Source organism: Mycotypha africana (assembly GCF_025528875.1).
Source record: "Mycotypha africana strain NRRL 2978 chromosome Unknown BDF20scaffold_2, whole genome shotgun sequence".
Lineage (NCBI taxonomy): Eukaryota > Fungi > Mucoromycota > Mucoromycetes > Mucorales > Mycotyphaceae > Mycotypha > Mycotypha africana.
Window position 1 is genome coordinate 2,648,660 of NW_026515726.1, and position 24,426 is coordinate 2,673,085.

The 24,426-nt window shown below is 38.6% G+C and overlaps 4 protein-coding genes across 4 annotated transcripts; 1 reads left to right on the forward strand and 3 right to left on the reverse strand.

The window, feature by feature from the left end:
* Nucleotides 1-959: 959 nt before the first annotated feature.
* BDF20DRAFT_314461 (uncharacterized protein) lies at nt 960-3,071 on the reverse strand. The gene is made up of 2 exons (XM_053075186.1): nt 2,112-3,071; nt 960-2,030 (listed from the first exon to the last, which is right to left on the reverse strand). Exons 1-2 carry the CDS (start codon nt 2,926-2,928, stop codon nt 1,186-1,188), a joined length of 1,662 nt encoding a protein of 553 aa, XP_052939610.1. The 5' UTR covers nt 2,929-3,071; the 3' UTR covers nt 960-1,185.
* A 3,520-nt stretch (nt 3,072-6,591) lies between these two features.
* BDF20DRAFT_854644 (acyl-CoA dehydrogenase/oxidase) lies at nt 6,592-8,688 on the reverse strand. Its single transcript, XM_053080194.1, has 6 exons — nt 8,549-8,688; nt 7,801-8,448; nt 7,524-7,620; nt 7,353-7,446; nt 7,117-7,198; nt 6,592-7,041 (listed from the first exon to the last, which is right to left on the reverse strand). Exons 1-6 carry the CDS (start codon nt 8,585-8,587, stop codon nt 6,727-6,729), a joined length of 1,275 nt encoding a protein of 424 aa, XP_052939611.1. The 5' UTR covers nt 8,588-8,688; the 3' UTR covers nt 6,592-6,726.
* A 2,223-nt stretch (nt 8,689-10,911) lies between these two features.
* On the forward strand, nt 10,912-11,268 carry BDF20DRAFT_910765 (uncharacterized protein; the record flags this gene model as incomplete). The annotated part of the gene is made up of 2 exons (XM_053083744.1): nt 10,912-11,076; nt 11,188-11,268. 2 exons carry the CDS (start codon nt 10,912-10,914, stop codon nt 11,266-11,268), a joined length of 246 nt encoding a protein of 81 aa, XP_052939612.1.
* A 299-nt stretch (nt 11,269-11,567) lies between these two features.
* On the reverse strand, nt 11,568-24,378 carry BDF20DRAFT_910766 (uncharacterized protein; the record flags this gene model as incomplete). Its single annotated transcript, XM_053083745.1, has 11 exons — nt 11,568-12,004; nt 12,076-12,253; nt 12,323-12,415; nt 12,487-12,912; nt 13,002-13,310; nt 13,388-22,946; nt 23,019-23,410; nt 23,479-23,667; nt 23,735-24,016; nt 24,097-24,254; nt 24,330-24,378. 11 exons carry the CDS (start codon nt 24,376-24,378, stop codon nt 11,568-11,570), a joined length of 12,072 nt encoding a protein of 4,023 aa, XP_052939613.1.
* Between the last annotated feature and the right edge of the window lie 48 nt (nt 24,379-24,426).

Here is a 24,426-nt window from a genome sequence, read left to right on the forward strand (position 1 = left end):
TCTTCTTCAACAGCATAGATTTGTAAGCCTTCTTAGGCTATTCAGGCAGGCATAAAAAAACTGCCCGAACCACAAGATGGGGTAAGAATCCAGAATGTGTATTCATTCATATGCTTTCTCTAGCTTTGAAATTTTCTCAAGATGATGTATATACACTCAAACATATCAAATCCAAACGATGTCAAACTGATTGATACTGTTGCCTAAATTAAAGTCTTTCAGGTTGCTGTTAAGGCGTTTTTAATTAGAGTAACTCTCCAGTTATTACTATTGATGGACGCCTCACTTTATTTATACATAAATATACATCACTTATAAACGAGAGAGCTTAAAAGCATTAGAAAGTGTAACGGGTTAGAGTATTCTTGTATGCATAACTTACACATAACTTTAAAAAGAACGTCGATATAGCTGATAGCATGATAACTATCTATAGTAGAGCGAAGCAGGCTTATTTTTATTTATTTTTAACACAAACATCATTATCGTGAACTGTGAAAACGTCTAAATTTCAAAAGAAAAAAATCTCATTATGATACTTTGATTCACAGCAGTAATATTGCAGTTTCGTCTAAACCACGAGCTAAAATACTTTAAGCGTAGAGAGAGGGAAAGTACTATTTATTACCATCTTTGTCCATATCATTCCTTTAGCAAAAGCCCGGATCATTTTCCGAAAAAGGGTGTATAAAAATGAAAACGAGCTTTATTGTTCTCATCTTCCTTTTCTGTAATAATGAGATATGCACTTCGTACTAGTTCTCGATCCAAATTAAAAGCTTCGATTGGTATTAGTCTATACATTTTGGATACAGAAACATGCTTTATTCATGGGTAAAATGGTCAAATGATGGTTAAGATTTGAAACTCGAGGTTTCTTTAGAGAAAAACAGTGTATAAAGTTTGTTTGAAAGAGCGATAATTTTATATTTGGATAGCCCAAAAATATTGAAGTAAAAAGAAAATCAAATCAATTAGATAAAACAGAAAAGGGACGATATAGATAGAATGAACCATGTATGATAATGTGTTGAAGCAAAGCAGTAGTAGAGATAGTGTGTGTTTATGTGTGGAGTAGGGGGTAATATGTGTGTGTGTGTGTGTGTGTGTGTGTATGTGTGTGCAAAAAAGAAGAAAGGGGTAGGGGTAATATGATGAAATTTGGGGCAAAACAGGTAAAAGTGATTAAGCAGCTCGTGGATTTCGGTGATTGTTACTCGTATTGTTATCCCACCACCAGAACGATTTTTGGTCATTATTTGAGCTGTTGATAAGCGAAGATTGTATCAAGATATCATAAAGATATTCTATATATGCGGAGGACCCTTTCTTTTGATGTTGTGTCTGTAGTTGTTGTTGCTGCTTATTTTCTTTGTTCATTGTTGTGGAAGATGTAAAATCACGATCATCTGGCATCAGGGGTTTGTTATTATCAGTTATAACATCATTATTATCCTGTTGTTTTTTATTGGTTCCACAAGTAATAGTGGTAGTGGTGTTGGTGGTGGAAGCAGCAGCAGTGATGGTTGTCGGCATTGTGTTTGCAAGTTGCACAAAGGATAATAAAAACTGACCGATGATCTTCTTCATATGTTCTGATATCTGAGGCTCTTTTTGCTCGTCTGATCGAACAGCAGTAACCTTTTGATGCAAAATAGTACTGTAATCCCAGTTGGGCATAACAGCATTAGAAACAAGGATACAATGTTCTTGTTGGCGATAAGAATCTGTCGCTTTTGTTCCAAGGATGCTGATATCTTTGTTCAAATTGGGCTTGGGTAAAGGGGAGGTAATGCGCGGTGATGAAATAGCAGGGCTTTGCTTTGATTGTGTTTGTGTTTGTGTCTGTTGTTGTTGCTGTTGCTGCTGTTGCTGCTGTTGCTGTAAAAGTTGTTGATTTTGTTTCTTTAATGAATCCATTTCTAAACGTAGTTTCTTGTTCTCATCTTCAACTTGTCTCAATTTTTCTTTCAGTGCTTCTGCAGCCATTTTATGATCATTTACTTGACCTTCCAAAGTGGAGATGTATTCTAATTTGTTGTAGCAGAAAAGATTAGATTTAATATAGACGTATTCTGTCATGTATATACAAAACTATAATATATGCTTACCCTTTCTTCTAACCCTGAAATTTCGAGCTGAAATTTTGTTGCGTAATTGACGACGTTCTTTAGGTGTTAATTTCTTTAAATCGATGCCATCAGCTTCAGCATAGGCTTCTAAGGACAAGGGCTCTTCGGGGAAATGTGAAAGCGAACCCTTCTGTCTATTGCCGCTACTACAACTACTTGTGCTGCAGCTGTCGTTGTTATGAGTGTTACTTTCACTCATCAAACTGTCTTGATTTATTGAAGAAGAAGCTGAGTCCTCTGTTTTCATTAGTATTTCATTTCCCTCATAGTGTGCTACTGCAGGCGCCGGTAAAACCATATCTGTTGATGTGACAGAGCTAGGTGATAAAGGAGGCGGTAGTATACTAGCCGTTGTGGTAGTGTTACTATCAGTAGCAGGTGGCGGTGGTGCAAAAATAGTGGAAGGCGCAGCAGTTTGGGATTCCTCCTCAGTCTTTAATGCTGCTGTAGCCGAAATGTTTTGAAAAAGGTCTTGCTGCTGTTGCTGTTGTTGTAGCTGTTGAAGCTGTTCACGTAAAGCTAGTTGTTGCTTGGCTATCTCAATCAATTGTTTGATTTGCTCGGTGGAAGGGAGAGCCTCCAATTTCATCAGATCCGGATGGTGTTGTTCAACACCGGTCATATTCATTGTTGTGGAAGTCAAAGCCTGTTGTTGCTGTTGTGAAAGCAGGAAGTAATCATTACTGAACATCATGTCCGTACTGCTGTTATCGCTAGTATTGCTTTCTTCAGAAGCAGCACTGTTATTATTATCCTCTACCCATTCCATATCTACAAAGTCTTCTAGATTCAACATGATATTTGTCAAGATTTCTTTATTTGTTTAGATTCAAACACAGAAAAATAGAATGGAAAAGAAGAAAAAGAGAAAAAAAGAGAAAGGGCGTTTGAAAAAGGGTATTCCGTTTAAAGGGGGGGGGGGAGGAGGGTGGAGAGAGGAGATAAAGAGGAGAAGGAAAAAGTTTCGTATTTTATCTCAGTCACATGAGGAAAAAAGTCGCTTGATTTCTGTGTGCAAATGAAATACAGAAGGAAGGTGCCAGAAAACTAAAGAGTTGCTACGCATTATATGTTGATTTGAAATCAACATTGTTGACCGATGGCAAAGGAACAAGCCATCATAAAATGGCGTTTCGCGGATATTTTAACCGTACAAAAATCGCTAATCAGGTCCACGACCACCCTATTTGCAATGTTTGAAATTCTCTTTTTTTTTTTTTGGTTTGGATTTTTGATAAAATCTCTTCAATTTTGGAAAGTAAAAAACTGATTTTTGCAGTTCATAGTGATTGAGTTTGGAAATACTTTTGATAATTGACACAGCATTCTAGGTTCGCTGTGGGGATGGCACAATACGTTAGGATCGTTAATGCGAGTCAATAGCTTTCGCGTATTAAAAAGCGAATATCATCCCCAGTTTCACGGAACAATACGAAAAGAGGCGCTAGCAGAACAGTAATCGAAAAAAGAATTGGCAATCAAACATGTATATTGAAAGTCGTAGTAAGATCAAACAAAAAAATCCTAATACTTACAGAATCGAGTCGCTAACAACAAAACGAATAGGTGAGTCACTAGCAATAGGATATATATCGCGTTAAGCGAAAACCTGCTTCCAGCAATTCCATTGATTTTCTAGGGACATCAAAGCAGCTACAAGATAGATCAATCCCTTCAAGATTTACTATTTGAAGACTGCCACTGGTTTATCACGTAAATACTGACAGATCTTGATTATATAATTTTTTTGGGTAGCTTAGGCTGTCATTTTCAAGGCTAGCCAGCAGTCTCGAGGAAGTTCTTTAAATAAAAACGACTCCAGCGATACCTTTGTTCTACGACGTGCCATCATGACTCTTATTATAGTCGTACACGTTAATCTTCCGCTCCTACAGTAATGTAATAAAGACATACTTAGCGTCTTGGAAATCGAGAAACAGATATGTTTTTCAAATTATTTTTTATTCTCAAACATTTTGCTTGCTGTAAAACTATATTATATGATTTACGTTTTACAGTAAACCCATTTTCATCGATTGCACTATTCCTAACGAACTTTCAATATATTCACATATCTTTTGGAAAAGCAGCAAATTCCTTTTGCAAAAGGTATCTACGTGTGACAACGTTATCGAAAAGGTGTATAATCACGAGCCTTTTCGATTTCGATGGGCAACATAAAACGCACGTCCTGGTTTTTTTTTATTTATCAAAGTATATGGGCATATAAAGCTAAAGAGCAAAGGTATTGCTGATGAAAGGCTTTGGAAATCATCCTGCTAGACACTGAATTTAGAAATTATGCTAGTACTTGAAAAGGTAAGCCTCAATCATACATCAATATGGCCCCTGCGGAATATAGTGCGTTTGGTAGTACGTGCGATACTTTGATTCTTTTTTACGATATACATTACTTCAAAGCTGCAAGAATATGAAGCTGCAATAACGATATTGACATAAGCATCGCAATAAATTGAGATTATGCTTTTTCATGTTGAGGCTTACCCGTATCGTTTGTGGAGTATAGGTATCTGTACAAGATGCTTTGAAGAATAACTTCAAGGTGTGGATACCAATGGTTTAATGCGGCATTGAAAACATATTAGTAAGATACCATTCAATTTAGTGACTGAAAATACTGTTGAGGAGGCATATACTTTTGTTTAGAGTGCTGATGATGATTTAATTAGATGGGCTTATTGTTTTCACTCCTTAAAAAGTAATGAAAATAGGTGAGCATTCTCTAAGATGATGTTTGAAGCGTGTCAAGTGCATATTACTCATGAGGGAAACTTTTAATTTCATCACTTGATGATTATTAAGTTTGAGATCTATTGATCGATGTCGTTATCAAAGGACTAATGCCGAGCAATGATTTCAGCACAGAAAAGAGCAAGAAGATGATAACAATGAGCTTTAAGCGATAATGAATCGTGAAGGCAATGTAGGAAAGTCATTAGATGGCGTGGATTGATTTGAAGCTCACGGAAGTAGTGCGTGTTGACATAGACGCTTTTTCATTGGTCTGTACCAAATTTTACTCTGGTTTACCAAAAAATTTGATGTCCAAACACAAAATTTTTTGATCGTAAAAGCCAAAGGATGGAGGTTTAAGTGTTCCAAAAAAGTTGTCTTTTAAAGACAGACGCATCCAAGCAAGCCGAGATCGATTGATTAAGGCAGAGAATCGCATTAGACGAATTCAAATATTGGCCAATCAAAAAAGATACTGTGCATAAATTTGGAAGCCTATTTCCCAAGAAAGTAATACTTTTGGCTGCTACTGAAAACTTTGTGTTGCAACTGTAATAAAGTGCTCGTCAGCGGAATTCAGAAACTGAAAACGCGAAAATCTATGTCTTCTGCATGAATCCAATTTTGGGAAGTGTGCAACTTATATAGATACCTACTCTATTACAGTTGAAAAGTATTATCAGTATTTATCAGCCAAATTAAACAAAACTAGGGTTTTTTATTTTTTTTCTGAGACAGGTACTCTTTCTCCGTTTTGTCTAGTCTGAATGGGATGATTCGAACCTGCACAATTTTGTTGACTAGTGCTATACAACTCTCTTAAAGGGCGAGTGAGGAAAATCTGTTGGAAGAGTGTCTGACTAATATCATTGATCAATGAGACGCTCTCCTGCCTTGATCGTTAGTCTTTCGCAGCATTAAATCATCAATACAAATCGCACTATAGCCCTGAAATAGTTGAGAAGAGGAAAGATTGAAGTCGGATATGGCTGTGTAAAGCTCCACTCCTTCAGTTGTAAACTGCTATTAGCACTATCAGCACAAGTATAATGTTTGTTTGCCACTACCCGTCTATTTCTGTTTTACCTTTCCTACATTATACAGACGTCATAGGCTTTTTTCACAGTATGACTAAACGAAGAATTTAAGCACTTGGTAACCCTTTCTGATCGCTTTATTATACAAACGAAGATTTTTTTTTTTTTTTATTCGATTTGCGACTATTTTAAAACACATAAAACACGGTAATGATGTAATATTGTAATAATGTTCGTGAATGGTCTAACAGGCATAGTAGCTGTAATAATCTTTAAGCATACAGTTTCTATTTTGAACCGTTTGAGTACGTAGGCAAATAATGCTGTTGTCCCATGTATGACATCTCTTGGCTACCCTTTGTTTGACCATTGTTCTGTATCGTACATCACGTTGCTATTACAACGATTGTACGTCAATGAAAACATTTAGCGAACAATTAGAAGTCTCTTCTACTTAAACTACGGATTACGTACAAAAAACTTCAAAAGGACCTAATTCAAGCCCTTGCCACTGTTTTCAATAGATTGATGTTAGGCTCCCTTTGCCAGAATAACGACTAAAACTGAAGTATAGACGGTTAAAATTGTCCCTTTACCTACTATGTAATGACAGGATGAAGAAAAGCATTATCAAAAGATAAAATACAGACAAACTTAAGGTTCGCATTCTTAACGATAAATGAGATATCCATCTACAATGTTTGAGACAACTTGCTAACTTTTATGAATTTTAGCAATTAGAAATCAAAATGTTGACCTTTAGAGGTACAGGTATATCTACACTAGTCCTTTTTCTTTCTATTTTACTGTTTGAATTCTTTGTTGAACTCACGACCAATCAGCATTCTTCTAATCTCACTAGTACCAGCACCAATTTCATATAATTTAGCATCACGTAGTATTCTTCCTGTAGGGTATTCATTAGTATAGCCATTGCCACCCAAGCACTGAATAGCATCCAGTGCTACTTCCGTAGCTCTTTCTGCAGAATAAAGAATGGCACCTGCACAATCTTTGTTACTGATATTTCCAAGATCACATGCTTTGCCCACTGCATAAACATAGGAACGTGCTGCGTTTAATTTGGTATACATATCTGCAAGCTTTCCTTGCATGAGCTTATGTAATTCAAATACAGAAAAAGATGTCTGTGAGCGGTCGTTAGGTTTGCGGGATGTTGTTATTGTTGTTACCTGAAATTCACCAATGGGAACACCGAACTGGCGACGCTCATGGACATATTGAACTGCGACATCGAAAGCCGCTTGCATCAAACTATTTGAAATAAGGAAATTATGTAATGGTGCTGTTAATACTCTTTTATGGACATTCTACTTCAATTAACACTGCTACTGAATTTGTATGGTCTCCTTTTTCTCCATTTTTTCTCTGCTCGATTCCTTATTCTCGTATAATTTAAATACTTTACCCTAACGGGCCACCGGAGAGAACCAGTCTTTCAAGATCGAGACCACTCATCAAGACATATACGCCTTTGCCAACGCTTCCCAGTACATTTTCCTCTATAGAATGACAGAGCACTCAATCGAAAGGTCCTTTTTCCGTTCTATGTTCAGTCACTGCTCTAACGATAACTTACCAGGTACTTCGCAATCCTCAAAGATCAATTCGCATGTATTTGATCCACGCATACCCAACTTGTCGAATTTTGGGCTTGTTGAGAACCCTTTGAATCCCTAATCAGAACGATACTCTGATTCAATATCCAATCTTTGAATAGCTCACCCCTCCCTTGAGTGATCGAGACCATTCCTTTTTTTTTTTCGTTTCTTAGGGAGACTTCGTACATGCATATACACGGGAAACCCTCATTCAACTCAACTAATGTGCTCTCAATCTCCTTAAATGAAGCTTACCTTTTCCACTAGGAAGGCAGTGATACCTTTTGCTCCTGCTTCAGGATCTGTCTTGGCGTAGACCACTAACACATCAGCATCAGGACCATTGGTTATCCAAAACTTGTTCCCGTTCAATACGTATCTTCCTTCTTTCTTATCAGCCCGTAGCTTCATGCTCACCACATCTGATCCAGCTGTCGGCTCTGACATAGCCAACGCACCCACATGTTCACCTGAAATGAGCTTGGGCAGGTATTTAGCCTTTTGAGCAGCGTTACCATTACGTGTGATTTGATTGACGCACAAATTTGAGTGTGCACCATAACTGAGTGCGATTGACCCGCTTCCGCGCGAAATTTCCTCCATGACAAGCGTATGCTCAAAATAACCCAAACCCAAACCACCATATTCTTGAGGCGCTGTGATGCCCAGTAAACCCATATCGCCTAACTTACGCCACATGTCCATAGGAAATTCGTTCGTTTTATCGATGGAAGCAGCGCGAGGGGCGATTTCTACATTGACCCAATCATGGACAGCTGCACGCAGTTCTTCTTGTTGAGGTGACAAATTGGCAATAGCTGAATTATAAGTGGTGAATGATTTAATTGAAGATGATCGGATTACATTATTATAGATGTTATTGTTCCTGTAAAAAGGTAAATTCTATTCGTGGAAGTTAAGGAGATGTTTCGTTTAACACACTTAAGTATAAGGAGACACAGGATTACGACTGTCAAAATAGGTTTTCTCTTTATGCACTTACTTTGATTGCAGCAGTAGTTCTTGAGAGTCTAGCCAACATTATCCGTGTCAATTTTACTGGAGTGATATGGAATTACGTAGGTGCAAAAGAGAAGAGAAAGAAGGGCATTTCGTTTAATTCAGAGAAGAGTTAAAATCGTGAGAAAAATGACGCTGCTGTCTTTCTCAATGAAAAATAGACCTTTGATCAAAGTTCCCACGTTCAAAACCGTGATATCTTTCTAGGAACCATTCCAGAAATGTGTTTAACGTGAGACCTTTCCAAGAACAGAAAATAGGTTTCAACTACGCGAGAATCAAAACACAATTATGATTGTAAAAAATAGGAATGCTTGTAGACTTCTCTCATAATCTTTTGAATAACTATACATTAGCAAAAAAAATATTTTTTTTTTCAGATGAGAGCTCTTATCCCAGAGCTTAACGCCCCATATCCCTCTACCTTCAAAGCACAAATGTAAAAAAAGGAGGCATTCAATTGTAAGTATTGATCCGAACATTTCCAGTTCTAATTTGATTAGCTATACGCTATTGCTTTCTCCTGTATCTTTGATAAATGGTCCACAGCCTAGACCATAGTCAGGATGATGAAGCCTTGCAAATGCCTCGGTACGTTTGAAATGGTTTTTCAATACTTCAAGCATGATTGCTTTGGTTAAATAAGCATCATTGACAGCGTTGGTAAAGATGAGTCGCTGCCTACTGGTTTTCTTTTTCTGTCAATCAACAATTGCAGCGACAATGATAGTATTATTGATGTACATTGATACACGTGTGTAGTGATTATCATCGATTTAGGAACCGTACTACTTGCAATTTTCATTATTCTTTGCTTTCTCAATGTCGTTGTTTCTCTTTTCTGATTATCAGATGTTGACCTCCCTGTTTCGCTAATTTTTGGCTTCTATTATTATCCTCGTCGTCTTCGCTGTATATTGTTGCTGTCGACGTTCATATCGCTCTTCAAACATGTTTTACAAGGTCATCTACCTTTCTAAAAATAAATGAACCGCAGATTTCTGATAGTAAACTCTTGAAATAACCTACAACTTTGTCATGCAATTGAAATGCTCCCTGTCGCCACATATTCTGCAATCAAAGATAATTAGGCACATTCATAATAACCGAAGCATCCTTTCCACTGCATTCAAGGGTGAGTGATTTATAATAAATGAGCAGCAGTAGGAGCCCGATTGAAATACTCATGTTGAGACTCTGTCATACTCCTCTTGTTCATTACGTTAAATCAAGGTTTAGTCAATGGTTGTACCATTTCCGGCGACTTAACATTCGAGATGCTTAGGAAGAACTAGCGGTGTTAGAAGTGTTGTCTCACAATAACACAATTGCCTGGCCGCTGAAAGAAAGGAGAGACTCTGGAAGTTCCGTGGTTGTATCCTCTGAGGCTCTTCGGCTAGGTATCAAGTGTGATTCTGTGGTTGTATACATATTTATCTCTTGTTCTATAATGATACGCGATAAACACTACCAGTCTTAGAAAGCTATTCTATTTCTCAAAGAGTTTATCACAATATCCTACGGAGTGATGCAAACAGTCTTTTACGTCTGCGACTTTAAAATAGTATCAAGGAGAGGTTCGCTGGTTTGACAAACTTTCAATCGCTGCAAATGCAAGCAAAGCAATCTTTAACAAATGAAGAGTTTTTCCTTGCCATTGAAGATGTTGCTGTGGTTAAGAAAGTGCTTTGTATTGTTGTTTTGCTTTGCTGTTACAAAACGTGAATGCTTTTGGCTAGGTTAACCAGTAGTTTTCTTTTTCCAACATCTTGTAACAAAGAGTCTACCAATTTACCATGAATGTAAGTTTGCTGCTTTTAGGAATTTGGTAGCGATCTGAGTATATTGCTCATATTATACGCAAAATAATCCCATATAAACGGACGTAAACTCCCTGCCATTTTCATCTATGATTTCTACAGCAAAATTCCCAAAATCGTATCTTTCGTGACACTTACACAATACAACGGCCCCTCATTTGCGTTTTCTGTTGTCTCCTTTTTTTAAGAGTCAAATGTAGTCTTTTGAGCTTCAGTTTGACTTTCCAAAATAAGAAATGTAAAGAATTTCGTGGTCATGGTTTGAAGGGGTTGTTGCTTGTGTATAACTGTGTGTGTGTGTGTGCCTCTAGTTTAATTTTATATTGCTTCCTGATCCGTAATTAAGATATAGAAAACTTATCGCCTCCTTGAAGTGAGGTTAAAAGGGGAGGGATGATGGAAGAAAATTATGTATAAATACAAGTGTCAAAATCATCCTATCCTTCTTTTTATCATTCTCAAATCTAATTAACTAACAGATTTCCACACAACAAAAACCATAAATACTAATACTACTACAACAAAAATGAAGTGCTTTACTCTCCTCGCTGTTCTCTCTGCCGTCCTCATGGTTACTGCTGCTCCCTGCAAAGATAAGGATCATCAACATAAAGGTGATAACAACAGTAAGAAAGATATTACTCAAGTCATTGGCAACGTTGGTGGTAGCTCCGGTGCCAAAGGTGGCCTTGTAAGTTGCAGTTCCTGATTATCAAAAAATCCAGAGAAATAGGAAAAGCGCGGGGAAATAAGAAGAGTTTAGTAAACTAACACGCTTTTTCATTCGTACAAATAATAATAGCTCACTGGTCTTCTTGGTGGTGGCATCTTATCTTCCACTACAAACAACAACTACGTTAACCAAAATGCCCACATTGACTAAGTGCATTCCACAACCGATTATTATACGCTTTTTTCTTTAAAAAAAAACAACAGTCTTTTCACACCCGTTCCTCGCCTCGATTGACTCTCTCATGATTCAATTCCCATTTCTTTCATTATTCTCTGACCTGTATTAATTAGCAAATTGGTTTTTTTTTGATATTATTGTTCGAAATCTTAAGAATAAATTTACATTTTATTTTTGTTGTAATAAGAAGTGCATAGTAGTAATGTGTGTATTTAAGAATATACATAAATAATAATATAAAGAAAAGCAACTTGTACGTAATAACTTTTCTACTACAGCCATGGCATCCAAGTGCATTCCATTAGAGCCATTTTTTGAGGATTACTGGCTTGTGATATAAGATCAATAACGTTCTGATTGTTCGGCTTACCCGCAGCCAAAGTCTTTTCACGGTCTGTCTTACAAGATAAGAATTGGGCTTTCGTTTGCACTTGCAGTACATTAGTATTAATTCTTTCTCTGAATTGTACGTCATTTGATGAACGCTGATTATTAGAATGCCAAGTGGCCAACTCATCACGCACGAAGAGACACAAATATTGGTCCAAATCAAAGTCAGGTTCAGTCAAACAACGAGCAGTGGCCATTAAGCAGCTGGTGAATAAACCTTCGACACCGATGGGTGTAATGAATTCTTGTATGTTGGGTGTGAAACGGAAAGGAACAGATTCACAATTGTTAAAGATGGGAGAAGCAGAATTATTCCACACTAGATATTGAGAAACGTTGAGTACATAGGTCTTTATGAATGACATTTCTGCAGAAAATCGAAAAACTTACCAGGTAATAATTCTACCATCCAAACATTGCCTGTACTCTTCGAAATCATGATTTTGTGAGGCATACGATGTCCTACACTGAATATGTAAGTCATAAACGTAGCTGTAGCATATTGTGCTGTAAATTGCTTTCGGAGCATCCAGAAATCGGTGTAAGACTGCATGGTCTTAAATAAGTACTATAATTCAACAGTGATGATTAATATCGAGTAACAGCATTCTTTTAATGCATCGCAAGAATAGCCTACCTTGCTTAGGATATCAGACGGCACCATATTAGATGATATATAATGATTGATCTCCATACGAAGATTTATCATTTCTGTCTTTTGATGAACAATCTAGTAAAATACAATAACTCTATTTTTAGAAGACAGAACTTTGTATCACTTCTGTTTTGCTTGCAACTTACATCCTTCTGGTTACTTATGTTCTGCTTGAATTTTTCTACAAAATAGACGAGTGGATCATCCTTATGCATTTGCACATTATCACAATGATCTTCGTAAATGTCGTACAAAGAAGTGTACGACGGGTCATCTTCAATCATTCTAACATTTGGTGCAAGTGGTACAATAGCAGGCAAGTGGAACGCTAAATTACGTAAACGACTCTCCTTACGACGCTCCAAAATATAGTTTAGCATACGGAAGAGTTGCATTAATCTTTCTTCGCGACGGAATTGACGAGCGACAGGGTTTTGAATCAAGAATGGATGTATTGAACCATCATGACCGCGAATACGCAAGCGACGATAACAGTTTCCGTAACTACGAACAATCTCCACATCAGGTAAAAACCTATCAATACGTAAGAAGTCGTTGGCATTATCTTTGAGCTATAACATAAAGAAAAAGACGGAAAAGAAGAGTTTTGATTAGAAAAATTCTTTTTCAAATGTAGAATAGGTTTTTATGAATGTTTTACCATAAGGTATTGTCCAGGAATTTCAACATCATCGAACTTTTGGTGTTGGAATTCGACTAAATAATGACTGGCAGCTTCTAATTTGAGTTTACGAGGTCTTGCATCTAGCATGGCCTCAAATTTATCTCGCCACAAACGTAACTTGGCAATATATTCTTCTTGGTTCATCTTTGGCTTTACGAAATCATTCACAAAAGCAGTCTTCATATATCCAGGGTAAAGACTGTCGGCAAACCGATGCAGATTAGCAATGGTAGGTTGCAATACATGAAGAGGATCGCTTGGATTAGGTAAACGCGTCAGCAATTGCTATTGAAAGGAAAATAAATGAGCATGAGTAAGCTTTGTATAGATGTATGTATCCATTATTCGGAGCGATTACTTACTTGAGCTGCCTCATTGTATAAAGCGACAACCAATCGGTACATATCTTCATCTGCTTGGGGTTTGAACTTGAGTTGGATTTGATCAACCATTGTCTCCATAGATAATGCTAAAAGTGGATAGCCTGTCTTTAACATGGACATCACCTCATCTAAAGGACCTGCTGCTGCTGGTGTTGGGTTGATTTGCGATGGCAAAGCTGTAGGTCGGACGCCGTTATTAACGCCAGCGTTGCTGCTTGAAAATTGGGAGGAATTGGCACCAATTGTTGCAATACTATTATTATTGGCATTGGTTGCCACAGTCTCTTTAGACACAGCTGGAGATGCATTTTCCTTCGCATTGTTGCCGTTTGATGCTAATTGCCCTGGTGTAGTTGATGATGTTTTCGCTTGTTCTGTTGAATCATCATCGTCGATAGGCTCAGTTTTTATCACTGCATCAGTTATCTTGTTGCTATTTTCTCCACTGCCACTCTCTTTTTCTTTTGTACTATTAGAGTTTTCAGTCATATGCTCTTCCTTGTCTTCAGCCTTTGCGCTTGTTTCATTACTATCAATATCCATCGCGTCATCATCTTTCTTCTTTTGAGCTGAACCATTAGCGGTGTTTTCGTTAGAAGACGCTGAATCATCTGCTGTTTCTGGTTTATTGTCAGCGGTACTGCTAGTATTACCATTGGCAGTTCGCTGGTTTTCCAAAGATGCTTGTTGCTGTTGCTGCTTCTGCTGTTGTTGTGCAGCTTCAGCGGCAAGCGTTGCTTGATATACATTGGCACGTTTTATTACATCTTCTTTCGCTGTTCTTAACTGGAAGTGGAGTGCCTGGGGGAACTGCTTTGCAATTCTCACAAGAATAGAACGGGCATGTCTTCCTTCACGATATTGAAGCGCAGTCAAGAGTTGAGGAATAAACGTAATCCAATACCAAATAGGCCATTCACCCTTATAATTCTCAACAGCACGAGATACGGTACCATTCTGATCATCAAGGCTCAAAAGCCATAAAATGCGCAGTAGATATTTACGTGATTTAGCATTCTTATAGAGGCCAGCCGCTTGTAAATAACAGCTGACAGCACTGTTGGCCCACGATAAGTCTTTTGTATTTTCCTTGAATCGTCGGTCATTGTATCGGCCCCATTCAGCCCAAGCCCGAGGTAAATTCATATCAATCTGCACGGCGTTGACATAAGCTTCGTTTGCTTCGTTGTAATGGTGAAGTTTAGCCAAAAACATACCCTTCAGTGTAAAAAATTCGGCTTTTTGCTGATGGGTAAAGTACATTAAATTCGTATTGTTAATGACGTCGAGACCTGCTGTCAATTCATTGGAGTTTTGGTAGTAGCACTTGGCTTGCTCACGAAGCTTCAGGAAAGCTTCCTGAATTTCGATATTGGGCAGGGTGTAAATCTTTGTCAAGTAGCTATTACACACATCATACAGTTGATGCTTACGAGCCACATGCGCAAATCGATTGATAATCCAAGCAGTCTCATGGTAACCACGGTATGCGTATGAATGCCCGCTGCTATTGTTACTTTGCCCTTGGATAGGTTGTAACAACGGGATGAGAGGTAAATAAGTACGATTAATAGCACTGAATATATGTTGACGCCAAGCGACTAAATCACTCCAAATGTTTATATCATCCCAAGTATTAGGCAGACGCTCACGCCAGGTTCCTAAAATACTTCGAAGCTCTGCAGAGCGTTGATCTAAGTTTTGAGCATTTGTATTAGACAAACTGGAAAAGATTTGGCTTGCTTCAGAAAGCTCCAAAAATTGTTGGAAAGTTTGCAACAATGGCAGGTGGCTTTGAGTAACTATGGCTGGAAGTGCGTGCCATTTTTGTAGTGCAAGTTGGACACCCTCTTCACAAATGTTAGTGAACTCTGGCAAATGCTCTTGATTGGTTTGCGATTTAATCAAGGCCAAGAAACCTTCAAATACTTTTTGACGAGGAATCTCAAAGTCTACCACTTGCTGAAGTGATTGTTCCAAATTCTCCCGCTCAGCTGTCCAGTCTGATAAACGCCATGCACATTCTAGCAGCAAACTTGTGTTGCCTTCGGTCTTTGCAAGATCAGAAAGTATATCCCACTGCTGTAGTTTCTGCGTACACAAAATCCAATGATCTTCCCACAATATGCTTTCAGAATCGGTGTAAGGCAATGGATTTCCTCTAGCTTTAATCTGAGCAGCTTCGTACATTTGTTGTGCTTGTTGCCACATTCCTGCTTGCTCATAAGATACTGTGATATTGGTTTCAGCAAACACGCTACGTCGACGCCATAAGCCATAGAATAGGTCTTCTTCTTTCAAGCTGGTGTACAGTTCAGCAAGTGAATCGAGCAATCGTTGTTGTTCCAGCTGTTCTTCCTTCGAAATATCGGTAAGTCGTCCAGTCACCGCATTTCTTTGCAGAATCTCAATCGCTGTATGCCAGCAATTGTGCGTTTTTCCTAAATATTTAATCAATTGAGGCGGTAATGATATAGCCGGTGTTGTGTTTGAAATACCCGTCAGCAAAGTTTGAATGACATTGGGTCTAAGTTCCGCTTGTTTAGTGTGGTAATCCTTTGAAAGCAGAACTATCATTACTTTGGTAATATCATGGCGTGCAACAGCTGTCAATGATACCCAACATAAAGGAAACAAGTTCACCCAGAGTTTAAATGCAGTAGTATCATCAAGGTATTGTAACTGACGTATATCATTTATCATTTGTTGAACATCGGTCTTTTGCATTTCTTTCAAGAAACTTTGGTGGGATTCCACTAGCATTCTTACATCCTCAGAAACATCGATATCCATTTTTTCATTGCTTGAATCGTTGACAAATATGTTGATTGATTTAACCTTTAGAGTGTATGGCGTTGAAACGCTCGTATCGATCTGCATACAGCCGAACAATAAATCAAGTGCTTGATGTATCCAGAACGAAGTTGACAAAGGCTCCCAATTCTGCACGCCCAAAATATAGTTTAGGCGGGTAGGAAGTGATTTGTCGATGCTGTCATCGAAAAGTTTCATGAACTGTGACCGAATTTCAGGATTGTCATTACGTGCTCCTAGTAAGAAAGCATTCTCTAAGCGAACCGTGAGCTCAGAACGAGCAAAAGTAGGCTCATTATAAATGTTCAACACCAAGGTTAGGAAATCATTAGTTAGCTGAGTATTTTGCCTGGACTCAATCGTCATCATTTTCCCTAACAAGCCAGCCTTTTCCTTTATCGTTGGAATAGGCTCGACTTTGCCAAGAATCCATTCACTAAGCATTTCCAGAATATTACGTAAGAGATGCGCATCCGGAGACTTCTCAATTAGTTGAATCAAACACGTTAAGAACCAGCGTCTTTGATCACCCAAATGAGTAATTCGTATCTTTAAAAGGGAGAGCCCCAAACTGAGCAAACTGATTTGTGATTCATATGGCATGCTTGGTGGCGAATCAGAAGGCACGGTGTGCTCTTTAGTGAGTAATTGAAGCATCTTCACTATGCCACTAACATATGGGTCCAGATATTCAGGACGGCTGCTGCATGCTGCATGAAGCAATTTTAAGACACTGTAAATGTTCGTCATACTTTCCAAACCTTCCCTTATTGTTGAGTCGATTAACTTCAAGAAAATAATTACTTCAGGTGTTTGCGCTGGTTGTACAGATTCAGTCAAAACCTGGTTGCTGGGTGTAATACTGTTTTCGTTTACTTCGTGTAGTGACTCAGCATTAGAAGAACCTGCGGCATTCAGTGACGAAGTTGCTGAAGTTTTGACTATAGGAGAAGTGACATCAGACACTTTAGTTTGCGCTCCAGACGCAGAAGGAGCGGTAGCATTCGGTGACCCTCCCATAGTTGGCGCTTTAGGTGTAGCTTCTATGCTAGATAGTTCTTTTTTATCTTTATCTATTGCTTTAAAAATTCGGATCAAAACTGGGTAGAGTGCTGTTTGAATACGAGAACTTTCTGACTTGATACTAGCTTCAAGTAAACGATATAATTGACCCATATTGGCTATTATCGATTCATCATCGCGGTGAGAGATCTCAGCATTCAATAAGTCCAAAGCACTACAGACGCTAGTAACAATCATCTCGTTGGCTTCTCTAAAAATTAGTGGGCGTTCCAAATGGTTGAATCTGATATGGACATCAGGCCAGAAATCAGGCTTCAAGAAAGATTTTATCAACTCTATGGTTCGTTGAACCAGACGCTTTTGGACAGTATCCATTGGATTATAAAGAGCACAACAAAGACGAACCAAGTACCCCACAAGGTTCTCCCTTAGAGTTAGGTTCGGAGCGTAATCTTTTGCATCTGTAGCTTTGTCGCTGTCTATATCCATTGAAGATGTAGGTACAGCTCTAACGTCACCAGAGGATGTTTCAACTTGTGCTTTTTTGCTAGGGCTTCCACCACTACTGCCTTGCATTTCAATAGGATCCGTATCAATTTCCATTTTCCGTTTTGAAGGTGATAGCGGAGCTTCTGAATTAGGTAAATTTTCTTCGGTACTTCCAACTTCTGATTGCTTTTGAGCGACTATACACCTCGTCTCCCATTTCATGATCAAATCAGCTAGCTCGACCGTTAACAGCTTATGTTCTTGTGTAGCATTTTGTAATAAGCCAAGTTTCGGAAGTGTATTGACTATTTGGGGTAAGAAATGTTCACGGTATTCATAGAAAAGGTCGCCATGTCTAACGAGCATTTGATACACATTGACTATTTGAGAAATACTATGTGTGTCTTCAACAACGACTTTGCGTGTTAATCTAACCCAGGTTGGAATACGATCGTTGTTTTGAGATGTAATACGGATGGGTACTACAGGTGCAATGATGTCTAGACCTTGCTTTACCAAGTTGCGAGCTTCGGATGAATGTGCACGAAGTAGAGCAGCATAGATTTGTATTGCAATTTTACTAGGGGTATCATAAGCAGCAATGAAGTGGGCGATCAACACATAAGCTGCTTGCTTACTGGTGGCATCCTCTGAACGTAAATAGTTCCAGCCGAATTTAATCACTTCTTTACGACGATCAGCCAAAAGTTGGGGCGCGTATTGTACAATCATTGCTGTCATTTGTAAAAGCTCTATAAGAAGGGAATCCTTGATGTAATGGTTTTCTTCCAGGGTCTCTATTAGTAGATTCGCCCAAACCCTTTCATGCAACCGCTCAATCATGCTTGCATCAAATATCTCATTGATGTACTCTTTATCATTGACAAAGGCTACAAGCAAGCAGGGATTGACGAGTTGCCGTAATGTCATCATCTTTCGATAGGTTGATACAGAATTATCGGTGAACATATCCAGAAATTTCTCTAGGATTTGTCTTTTTAGCTTGGCAGATACTTTCAAGGCTACGTCTTCCAATAAAAAGCGCTGCAGGAATGTTAGCTCTACGACAGATTCGTGAACAAATAGAGCGGCAAGTTCAAATATCAATTCAATTTCGTCAGGATTCTTTTGCAGATAAGACACGAATATCCTCGCTAGCAAAACTAGTTCACGCGTAGGCAACAAATGTTGTGATCCCTGCTCGATTTGTGCTTGACTATCTCCTTGCCTCTTACGCCACAGATTCAATAAACATTCTAGAACTTCTCTGTGGGTGTTCAAATAATCATTGTTGTATGTGAAAAGGGTATGTATAATCATGGCACCTCGATAATGAATAACGTTGAAAGGGATAGATGTCTGTTCGTTGGCTTCTACATTAGTCATTATATCGCTGAAGACCTTGTTCAGCAATCGAGAAGATGTATTTGAAACCTCTTCGCGTAATTGTGTTGCATCTTCCATATTCAATAAATCAATGAACAACTGGCAACATTGCGGATCGTTGAGTCTTTCATAGAAGTACTCTATTGTTTCTGTGGGATAGCGATTGAGATATTTGAGAAGGTTTGGCCTGAAGGGGCTTGACACTGATCGCCGCAGATGGCTTTCCATTTCTATTACAACTGTAACCAATTCATCCAAAAAGATATGAGCAGCTGCTGGCAACAAATGAAAAATGTTCAAAATGGCCACAATAATCTTGATTTCATGATTCTCATTGAGTGATTTTCCTGCAATATCTTGGAGGACTTTCGGCTCAGCCCAAAGTTTTAAGTGGTCCAGTAGCTTTTTACCAATTTCGACCTTGAAATAGTTTGTTAACAATTCTAACAGCCGTGCCAATCCTTCTAAACCCGCAACACTTAGTGTTTTATGATTCGAAAGCGTAGTAAGGATAGGTCGAAGGCCTTGTTGTAGTAATTCCTTGGGCATTTTGGTATTTTGCTGTGCTAAAACCTGCTTTAAACCACGGTGAGCAGCTTCCACTACTTCAACAGATTTAGAGTAAAGCGACTTGAAAAAGACTTGAATAATTCGCGCACGAGTATGAATCTGTCGTTGACTGGAAAAATCAGAACATGCAAGAGCAGCCGATAAAAGCTTGATACACACAATGCGCAGATTCATTAAAGAAGTAGTATTCTTGTATTGAGAACTGCGGCTTACTAAGGCTTGATCTTCCGCATCTGCTAAAGCTAGAGCTTCATGAAGAAGTCGAGTTAATTCGTCATTAAACTCTAAGAACGGCGGTCGCAAAGTCAGACAATAGGTAATAGCGTCAATATGTCCGATTTGCATTGCAAAAGGTAGAGCACGTAAAGGTTTCGCGAAAATAGGAGCCACTAATCTTTCACGCACCGGAGCCAGCAGTTCTGTAACCTCATTTCCTGTCAAGTCCGCCAGCAATTGGAAAGATGACTGTATTGTTTCACGAACAACACTGTTAGAGTTTGACAGTTCACTAAGCAATAATGTAATCAAGTTTTGGAACTTCTGCTGAGCTTCTGGTGATTCACCGTCCTCTGGTCCATTGCAAACTTTGAGTACATGAGATAAAGTTTGGGTCGCTTCTTCAGTGTTGACATTAGCCATTTCAGGGGCGGCATCTTTAAGAACAAACAATAAAGAGCGAATAAAGTCGAGCTCATGTTCGCGCATCCATTTAGTTCCCATGTCTAACTGTGAACTCATGATAGAGATACCAAGACAACCACCTCTCTTCTTGAACCACTCGGGTTTATAGCAACAAGAGCAAAATTGTGATGCAAAGACGCGGAATATAGGCAGTTGATCAACATGCTCCTTGGAACCAACTATAGATACTGCAACATTATAGCACGAAATTAAGGCTTCTTCTGCTCGTTTTCGTAATTCAATTTGTGACGAACACATAGCTTCAACAATTGCATCAACTAATATTGTTGTATTCAAGTGCTGAACAGTTAACCGTTCATCCATTATGTTTGCCAGACATTTACGTCCGTTCTCTTTGGCTTCTATAGCTTCACCGATGTGAAGTAGAGTAAAATGACGGCATACATTCAGGAAGAATTGCCAAGCATCCTCTTTCAGTTCTTCAATGATGGATGCTGCCATCAGAGATTCTAGCACAGTCCGAAGAGCCTCTTCTTGAGCGACCCGTTTAGAAGAATACTTTGCATAACCATTTCCTGGGAGCCTCTTCGGTTTCATTCCGGTCTCATGTAATGTATTTCCCACCACCGAACTGTCTTCATCTTTATTACTTCGCCCGCCATTTTGTGTACCCACTCCAGCAGCTATTCCAGGTATGCTATCATCCGCTGAGCGGTTTACAATTTGCTCTTTGACTCGTCTATATATCGTTTCTGCTAAATTTTCAGGTCCGTCCTCGACCTCCAGCATCAATGCTAGCTGTGACTTAAGGAAATTATAAGCATGTCTTTTATATTCTATGTGGGTATCTGGTGTTTTAATTGCATGTGCAGCGATTTCAAGGCATTCATCCAGTGGTAGAGTTTGAGGAGCAGAATTTGATTCGAAAATCACCTCCACAGCAGTCCCGCATTCGATGCGTGCATTAAAACCAAGCTTAGGAGGGCTCTTCAGCATACGCCGGTTGCGGCCGCCAAGTTTTCCTAGAATCCGCATGGCAGCATGGCTATGCTGCTGGTTATATGGTAGTGGTTTCAAATGTTTCCATAATGCATCCATCAATTCAGTCATAACAGGTGCCATAATATGATCCAAAAATTCCGGATTTAAATTGTCATTACATAGTTCCATAGTACGTAAGCCTTGCGAAACAAGATCCTGATCTGCTTGAAGAGCGATCACGAGGGGACGCATTAAATAAGGCAAATAGGGTAAGAGCGTACTTAAGCGAACAGGTACAGCGAGGCATAATTCTACGAATAGATTGCGCATATCTGGCTTATGAGCAAGCGACAAAAGGGAATTCAAATTTTCGAGTATGACTTGCAGCAAAGGCGACACTTCCTTGTATAAGAGTTCGAATCGACCACCACCAATACTTTTGAAAAGAGCTCTTAATAACAAAAAGTAATTGGCTGGTTCTTTTGCTTTGGCTGCTAATTTAAAACACGACATGACCAAATTTGCTAGGTATGGTTGGAGTAGAACTTCATTCGTATCAGGGAAGAGGTTCACTGCCATGAAAGCCAAACGGAATAGGTGAAGCATAATGGCTGAGCTATGTAGATTTCCATCACCCAACTGCTCTATACGGCCAACCAAGAACTTGAGCAAAATACCAACAAACCCTTGTGTTGTAACTTCGTTAACGAGGAAGTACTGTGACAGATGGAGAAGTGACGTATTGATAAGCATACGTGAATATAGAAAGCCCATTTCTGAAGCAAATATCTCTTGGAATATTGCTGGATCCAGTAAAGTAAATACGATAGGAAATGTTTCTAGCACTTCTCTCTCGCCATTTTGTTGAATATTGAGTTTTAAACAAGTTTCTGTTGAGCCTATTGTCCAGTTATCTTTTGATAGTTCTTCTTTCGATGGAGAATAGTCTGGTAAAGAACCATCTGGTCCGTAATTATCAACGTTATAGTATTCGAAGCATTTCAATCCTTCTCTGAATAGTTTGATGAACAAATGTATATCATCTTGTGTGAATCCACGAGCAAATTGAGCGTATAGTTGCAGATTAATTTCTTCACCTGGCAGTGTTGAATGGGGCGGTGGGTTGCAGTGTCGCAACCCAATAAATAAGGGTTTTAAACCGATCGCTAGATTTTTGAAAAGGAATCTTGCATCCTTGATTCCATCCTGTGTGGGTTCTGGTATACATGAAGCTGTGTGTATTGAGCGTGCTTTGTCAAAATCGAAACTATCGAACTCAATACTATCATCTGTTTTATCTGTCGGTTTAGCTTTACATTCTTCCGCCGTCTGTTTTCTTTTCTTATACTGCTTTACACATGAACGGAATTGTATGTTTAAAGCTTCAAATTTACTAGCAAATGCTTCTAATATCCTCATCAGCAATGCTCTTCCTTGTGCTTTATCGGTAATTTTCATGATACAGTCGATTAGATTTAAGAGTAGCTTTCCGCACATTGTCTGAATACTCGGTGCTAGTGCTGGGTCGTGTAAATTACGTGAATATATGTATACTGTTTGGGAGAGCTGCAATGGGTTCAGTTCGGCTCGAATGTGGTGTATAAGGTCCGCAAGCATACTATAAGCTAATGGTCTATCACCATGTAGAAACTGGTAGGTTAACATACAATTACGTTTTGTACAAAACTCCATTTCTTCAGGTTACCTCAATGAGTCATAAGCGGTTACGCCTGTTCCAATTAATACTTTCTCGTTCAGTAATAAATCGATCTTTGGCACAAACGAGACGCGAAAATCTGTTGATAAAATATGGCGAGTTGCAACTAGTAATTCTTTTCTGGTGGAAGAGGATTCAGCTGGACACTCGCGTAATAATCGAATAACAACGTCAGGAATTTGATGCTGATAGGGCCGCAAAAGTGTTGTGTAGCTTCTCAGAATATATGCCAGGAATGACATCGTTTTGACTTGAGCAACAATAAATTCATTATACAGGCTTCTCTGTTTAATCAAGGGACTGACACCAATAAATACTTCGCCACGAGCGAAAGCAGCGTGAGCTGCCTCCATTTGAGGCTTTGCCTGTAAGCTTAACATCTGTACAAGAAATCAATCAAATGAGCGATCGATTTTTACTCGGTTTCTCTTTGTTTATTTTCTTGTACCTGAAATATGAGTGGGATAAACTTCATGATATTTTCAGAAGCAGATCGTCTGTAAGATTGGAACAGCAAGACGACAATGATTGGGCATTCTGTTAGCACTTTAAAGCTATACATGCTTTTCTGTAATGTTTTGGTTGGAACCTCTGGTGTCTCTGCTGCTGGTGACATTGGAGAAGCTGCTGCAAAAGGCTAAAATATGAAAAACAAAATTAATTAATGATAAGACAATTTAATGATATATGTATGGCTATCCTACAGTAGTTGTTTGATCCACATTGTCGAATGAATCTTTGACAGTTTGTTCCATATTTCGAAATAATTCCTGAACAATGTCCATAAATGGTTGCACTTGATCTTCTAAAATTTGTCTGAAAGATCTATGCAAATCAATAATGATTTTGACGCAAACTACTGCATTCTCTTCATTCTCAACACGTAAGGTGCTCATCAGGGCCTTCATTAATTCTGGTGCATATTCTTTCAAAGCTTCTGTCTGAGGCAATCGATATATTAATTCTAATATGATGTTTCTCAGTTTCTAATTTAACAAATAGACAAAGTGATTAATAATTAAGGCATTCTGAACAAACATTCAATCTCTATCGCTGAAAACGCTACCTGCTCAGGAGCATTACTTAAAAAAACGGGTGGTTCATTCTGGAGAATACTGAGAAAGACTGGTATAAGGGTTGAGAGGAACTTTGGATACTCTGCTGTCTGAAATACTTCAACTTGATCTCTGAGCTCATTGGCAATTGTAACTTTCAAATTTATAGCTGTAAGATAGCAAATTAATTTTTTAGTAATGAAATTCCAAGTGTTATTATAGAAGCATAACCTTGATTCAATACCTAAGTTGGGATCGCTTAGTCTATGAGCATAAACCTGTAAAGTTGTCATTTTGAATCTCCTTGTTTTCGTGAAATTTATTTTCGTGGGTCGAGCAGC